This window comes from Cannabis sativa, chromosome 5, assembly GCF_029168945.1.
Source record: "Cannabis sativa cultivar Pink pepper isolate KNU-18-1 chromosome 5, ASM2916894v1, whole genome shotgun sequence".
NCBI classification, from domain to species: domain Eukaryota; kingdom Viridiplantae; phylum Streptophyta; class Magnoliopsida; order Rosales; family Cannabaceae; genus Cannabis; species Cannabis sativa.
Genome location: NC_083605.1, coordinates 58,812,711 through 58,820,083, shown reverse-complemented (window position 1 = coordinate 58,820,083; position 7,373 = coordinate 58,812,711). Strand labels below are relative to the sequence as shown.

The following is a 7,373-nucleotide window of genomic DNA, read 5'->3' as shown; positions in this document are numbered from 1 at the left end:
TTGTTATGGAACCAAATCTATTTAATTTATGTCTTAGTATTGTTGGAACTGATTCCCTCTATTTTTTTTTTAATTAGAACCGATTTTTGAGTTATTATTATTATTATTTTCTCATTTTGTTGTGAAATAAGCTTTATTTTAATTTATGTATATGTGTTTTTAGAATTGATTATCTCTTGTTTTTTTTTATTTAATTATAACTAGTTTCTAAGTTATTATGTGTTGTTTTTAGTCATTTTTTTGTGGAACTGGTTCTATTTTATTTTATGTCTCACCTATTTTTTTTTTTATTTTTTATTTAGTCATTTCAAATTAGGGTTCTTGAATTTATTTCAGTTCCAATTTTTAATTTAATTAATTTAAGGAACTGGTTATAAATTTAGTTATTTCAAGAACCGATTTTTAATTTAGTTAATTTAAGGAACCACTTTTTGATTTATTTATTTTTATTTAACTGATTTTTTTGTGTAAGTATTTATCTTGGTTGCTTTACAGAACTAGTATCTTTGTCTTATATTTTAACTAGTTGATAAATTTAATCGGTTTTTTTATCTTATATTTTGAGTTATGGTGTATTATTTGTTTCACTTATTTTATCATAGAACCTGTTTTGTTTATATTTATACCTCAGTTTTTTTTGGAATTGATTCTCATTTTTTTTATCATAATCGATTTTTGAGGTATTATGTGATATTTGTGTTTATTCACTTTGTTGCGGAACTAGTATTGTTTTTAAGTTATGTTTAAGTATTTTAGTAACTGATTTTCTCTTTATTCTTTAATTATAACCGATTTTTGAGTTATTATGTATTTTTTTACTCTTTTTTATGTGGAACTGGTTCTATTTTAGGTTTAATGTCTGAAACATCTAACTCTGGTGACAATAAAAACTCCGATGACTTTTCTGATGGCGGTGACAACTCCAGTGACTTTTTCGGCAAATTTTTTAGCGATGGTGATTTTTTCGACAAATTTTCCGACATTGACTTTCCTAGTGCCGGTGTCTTCTCCGATGGTATTTTATATTTGAAGTTTTATCAAATTTAATTATGATATCTTGCTTAGTTTCTCATATTTTAAATTTTGATTACTTTTTAATCTAATATCTTTTTGTATTATTTATTTATTCTAAAATTTAAATTATTTTCCCATATTTATAAAAAAAATTCTAAGAAATAATCCAGTCCAATCTAACTCAACCCTGCATACCGGGACGAGTTGCATTGTTCCATTGTTACATTATCATACAAGTACAATGAAAAAACAATACCAATAATGAATTTATATACTTTAAGTAAAGTTATTTATCATGTCTCTAAAAACATCCAAATTAGTGGTAGAACTTATTGGAAATCCCTTTTGAAATATAGCTGCAAGGTTTCTTGCTCGTGATTTTATGTCATCGTCCCCCATTAGTGTCTTTATTCCCTTAACAATTTCATGTTTCTTTATCTTTTCCGATAAATTATCCGAAATAATGAAACCCAATTTCAGATGAGCCACAACCAGTTTTGCATTATAATTCTGGTCTCCTCTAATGGGCCAAGCCAAGAGTGGGACTCCAAGCCCAATTGCTTCAACCGTAGAGTTCCACCCACAGTGTGTCAAAAATCCACCAATCGATGAATGGCTTAGAATGAGTAATTGTGGGGCCCAACCATTTATTATCAAACCTTTTGGGCCAACTTGGCTAGCAAGCCCATGAGGGAAATAATCTTCTTGGGTTGTTCCGAGACTTGGTGGAGGACCTGACCTTCCCGTCCCGGAATGGACCACCCAAATAAATGGTTGGGTTGACGCCTCTAATGCATCTGCTAGTTCTGAGTACTCTTCCATTGATGGACTAACCTCAGTGCCAAAACACACATACAACACCGAGCCACGTGGCTTCGAATCCAACCATTGGATGACATCATCCTCTGAAACATTTGATTGTCGATTTGTACGAATTTCATGATCATGAAGAATCGAATTCGAACTAACAGAATTCCAAAATTGTTCGGGCAAAAGTGGTCCCACACCCCACACAGGCTTTCCTATTTGCTTGGTTAAGTATTCGATGAATGGACGTTCAAGATAATCACACGTGTTAATCATCAAAGCAATAGACCCTTTCAATCCATCAACCCATGGTGGTTGGCTACCATGTTTTGGTGGGCCTCTTTGTCTTGGTCCGGCCCTACCTAAATAGGGAGGTGGTGGTGGGCCTGGAGGCCGATGTGCACCATCTACAAATGGGCCTTGATGTCCAACACCAAATAAGTGTAGTGGCGGACCAGGTGGCTGATGTGGTCGTTGATTGGTATCCAAGTAAGTAACTGCCATTTCTTCGGGCAATCCAGGGAGCAAACGGACCTCACCAGGCTTGAGATCAATGGGTTGAGCCTTCCAGAGGCCATACTCCATGGCAGCTGAGCAAGCACCAGAGGTGAAGAAACCAATCGTGGGGATATCAAATTTGTTGAAGACCTCAGTCGTCCAATCCATCATGACATCAAGGATGGCACAAATGGGCCGAACTGAATCTGGGCCTGTTACTTGGGCTTGGAGGAGGTTTTCAAGGCCCATCTCGAATTGATCAGGGTTACCATGGGGAGGTTGATCGATTGGGTCAGGCCCCGGCTGCGCCGATGGCGCCGAAGTTGGTTGAATTTCGACGATTTGGAGAAGTGGATATTGGCGGAGAGAGGAGGGAATTGAGAAGGAGAGATTGGAAGGAATAACAAGGAGAGTGTTGATGTTTCTAGAAGCTATTTGCTTGCAAAGCTCCATGCTTGGGAAAAGATGGCCTTGCCCGAAAAATGGGACTACCCATATCTCCTTCGACATATTATGGATTAGTGGATTTCTCAGTGCTTTGTTTTCACTAATACAAACTTATATATAATATATATATATATAGAGAGAGAGAGAACGGAAAAACACTCTGTTGAAGAAAGCTTAGTGATTAAGAAAGAAAAGGAGTTGCATTTATTATGAGTAGGAAGAAATGGTGTTTGAGTTTTGACTGTTAGATAGGTGTGAGATTGATATGTAATACGTGGGACTGTAATAGAGAGAGAAATTGAAAGAGAGGTAGGACTGTGAATCTGGTTGGTTTGACTTGCAGAGAAAAGAAAGTTAGTTGTGTTCATTTATTACATATTCATTTATTAAAAAATAAAATGGTTGGGAAAACAATGAAAACACTGTTTTCTTTAATATGATTTTAGTTTCTTTTTTGAATACAAATTTTCTTTTAATAAATATTTATTCGTAAGCACATATTAAACTTTCAGTTTACTGAATCCCTTCAAATTATTTATACAATTTTTGTTGGTTAATTATGATTTTTATATTCTAAATTTTGATATCTATTAAACTATGCTCTTTGAATTTTTAAAGTCGTTAAAACTGTTCTATGAACTATTGAAATTGTTCGATGTAAGGACTTTTGTCCAATTTTAGTAAAAAAAAGTCTAATATGAATAAAAGTTTATGGAGATAATTTAGTACATATCAAAGTTTAAGGAGCATAATTTGGTAGATATCAAAATCTAAAGAGCATGGTTTAGTAGATAAACAATCACTGAAATAGTAAAATTAAATGAAATTAGACAAAAATTCTTAAATCTAACAATCTTAATAGTTTAGAAGAATTTTTAAGAAGACATAATTTTATACATGTTAAAGTTTATTAGAAAAAAAAAAATCTTAGCCATTTTTTTCCAATACACTAGCTTGCTGACTTTCTATATTTTGGCCGTTTTGGGGAGAATTCTTTTAAGGGTTGAGATGCAAAATGACCTTAAATTTGATAACTAAGTTAGTAAATGTCCACTTTTTAAAAAAATTAAGAAAATGATCAAATCTAATAAATTAGCTAATAAAAATTATAAAAATAGATTTATCACATATTTTTTAAAAAATATATATATAATAACAAAATTGAGTTATATAATTTTTTTAGTATTGCATATTATTATATTGTAACAAAAATAAATAAATATATTAGATCATTTAAATATATACAGCAATATTAGATAGAGTAAATATCTATTTGGTACCTTATGTTTTGTGAAAATACAAACTTGGTACCTTATGTTTTCAATAATGATCAATTAGTACCTTTTATTTACAAATTCTACACATGTGGTACTCTCTTTCTTAATTTATTGAATTCAAATTTTTAGTATGACTAAATTGTCCCTAATTTTAATACTTATTAATTTTTAAATGATTTTAAACATTATTTGTTTTAATTATTATGAAAAATCATTTTACACATAAAACAATGATATTACAAGCTGAGGGAAACGAACAGTTTCTCTTGTTTCGTCTTATACACGCTAAAGGAGCACAGCAATCACCTTTGACAGAGAAGACGACCTCAGAAGACAACTGAAGAGCCAAACTGAGAAGTCAAGACTGTGTATATTGCCAAAAATTTAAGTTGTAAAGGTTAGTTTGGTTCTTTTTCTTTTATTGTTATTGCTCTGTTTTTTATGGTATTCTTATATGTTCTCACATCTTATTTTATGATTCAATGGAGAATATATATATATATGGGTATACTTTTAATGGGTATTACCCATGTATGGGTATTTTATTCTTGACCATTGGATCAAATATCTAATGATTGATATTTATAATTATTAATTAAATATTAAAAAATTAATATTTCCTATTTTGTTATTCTCTATATTCCTAAAATAGATAAAACTATTAATAGAAATAAAAAATTTATAAATAAAATTGTTATTTAATAAATAAAACACTAAAAAAATTAACAAACTATTTTTTTTTAATAAAAATCATTTTAAAGATTAAAAAGAAAAAAGTGTATATTTATCTTTTTATAAAATTTCTTCATACTAGAATTCTAAATTGCATTACTGAAAATAAAAAAAATAATAATTTTAAGCTTTAAACTGTAATACACATAAAATGTATAAGATTTTTTTTTAAACCTAAAATCTTTAATTTTATAATAATTAACAATTATTTATATGTTTTTATTTTTTTTTTTAAATACTTGAGCTTACCAAATCTATAAGAACAAAACCAATAAAGAAAATTTTAACAAAAAAAAAATGAAGGAAGAAAAAAGTATCATAAACATTATTGAATAATGACAATTGCCAACACAAGAATTTCAGCACAAAAAATTATATTTGATCCCTAGACAAGATTATCATCTTCCAATCCTAAAAATATAAATAATGAACAACACCTGATTAGTTATTCTAGGAGAATGATTCATGGTAATATCAAAAAAATCATTGGATGGTAATAATATTTTTCTAACAATGATAGCCTAAGTAAGAACTAAGAAGTATTGTAGCGTTTTATTTTTAAGAATATGAATAATATTAAGACAATTGGATTCCACAATCAAGCTCCTATTCTTCTAATAAAAAAAATACATTAATATACATGTAAATGATTTTTAGTTTTACAATAATAAATTATTAATAAACTCATAATTTCATAAAATAATAAAGTAGTAATTTTAATTAATTTTTAAAAATAATTTATAATTTTATTTTCAAATTATTAGTTGTAATTATTATTTCCAATTTTATAAAAAATAAATATAATTTTTTTTTTAAAAAAAATAATTTTTAGAAACTTGCCATGAAAAGGTTATTGGATTATTACCTTATTATTTTTTTTTAGTTCTCATCAATGGGTATTACCCATTAAGAAGTGTTCCATATATATATATATACTAGGTGATTGTTACGTGCCAAGCCACGTAGTGTTAGTTTTATTTAATAATTTAGTTTTTTATTTTAATTAATAATTAAAATAGTATAATTATTTGAACAATTTGTTTTATAAAAAAAAATATGTGTCAGTATATTTCGTAAGTAAAACATAGTTGTGTTATAATAATGTATGTTATTAATAGTAAAATGTACATTAATCTTCTAATTGAAAAAAGTTCTATTATCTCATTTCATATCTAATAATAGCTACACAACTATATATTTATAGACTTTCACATTCTTTGCAAATTACTAATAAGCACCAATAATATTTTCATATTCTAATATTTTTCAACCTTCTCCTCTTGGTGGTAAAATTAAAAATAAAACTAAAAATAAGCACAAACATATAAGGTAAATACTCATATACAGTCTCACATTTATATTATCTTTTCTAGATTTTTTATCTATATTTTTCTTTTTTAAAAGATAAATAAAAAAAATTATTAATATTCATAGGTTTGTTAGAGAGAGATGGGGTAAGATGACTTTTTTAATTTAAATAGAGATTATTAATATTTAAAAGATTGTTTAATTTGTTGGGTTTAATTATTGGGTTTATTTATTAACGGGAGATCAAACGTAATCGTTAAATTTAACAGAATATTCTTTTATTTTTTAAGTATATTCTGTTAAACCAAGAAATGCCGTTAGATAGGCACTTTTAATATATAAAGATATGATAACTTTACACAAATATGGGCTGTTATAGTTTTTCTTTTCTTTTTTTTTTTTAATTAGACTTTCATTAAAAAAAAAGGCAAACAACCATCGAGTACAAATAGCCTAGATACACGCAAAGTCAAGCCACAAATCATAAAAATAAGATACTCAAGACACGAGACATTAATCAATAAAATAAAATAGTATCCCTCTTCAACTCCCTGATACAATTTTTTTTTTTTTTTGAAGAAGAAGATCAAAGACTAAAACAAGAGAGCTGGGACTAAGATCTTCATTGAAAGGAACTGAAATGGTTCCAAATTAACTATTCGTTCGTTCCAAGGGCTGCTCGGGCAAGGCCGTGGGCTGTTGTGTTTGAAGACCGTGAGATGTAGTGGACCGAGGCACCTGGAAAAGAAGACAAAGAGGAGACTATCATAGAAATAAGACCCGAGAGGGCTGAACGATCAGGAGAGAGCTTGTGGAGGCGATGCACCAAATTCTTGCAGTCGGAGGCGATAACAGCAATAGGAAAACAGACTGCTTGACACCAAAGTAGCGCCCGGTTGAGAGCTTCAGCTTCAGCAAAGATTGGAGGAAGCCCTAAAGATGCAGGAGCCATAAGGGTGGCAATGACTTTACCATGGCAATCGGAAACAGCAGCTCCATACCCATGCTTATTGGAGGAGGGAGAAAGGGCTGCATCAACTGTAAGCTGAAACATTGTACGTGGGACTTGGAGTCTTGTAGGAGGCTGATGGAAACTGGAGGACGATGAAGAAATGTGGTTTTGAGCGTCCCTGTATTCCTGCAAATAACAACTGAGAGAATTCTCCAATCTGAAATCAGTGGAACTGTTATGATGAAAAATGGTTCTGTTTCTGTTATTCCAAGTGGCCCAAATCAAACCCAAAAAAGTAGGAAATTGATCTTTATCAAAACAATCAAAATCTCTGAGCA

General features: G+C 29.6%; 1 protein-coding gene across 1 annotated transcript; it reads right to left on the bottom strand.

Annotated features, from left to right (window-relative positions):
* Window positions 1-1,256: 1,256 nt before the first annotated feature.
* LOC115713325 (scopoletin glucosyltransferase) lies at window positions 1,257-2,944 on the bottom strand. The gene has a single exon (XM_030641806.2). The coding sequence runs from the start codon at window positions 2,827-2,829 to the stop codon at window positions 1,291-1,293; it is 1,539 nt and encodes a 512-aa protein (XP_030497666.1). The 5' UTR covers window positions 2,830-2,944; the 3' UTR covers window positions 1,257-1,290.
* Window positions 2,945-7,373: the final 4,429 nt, after the last annotated feature.

Excerpts from the sequence above, each read along its gene's own strand:
- LOC115713325 (XM_030641806.2), bottom strand. The coding sequence starts at position 2,829 with ATGTCGAAGGAGATATGGGTAGTCCCATTTTTCGGGCAAGGCCATCTT.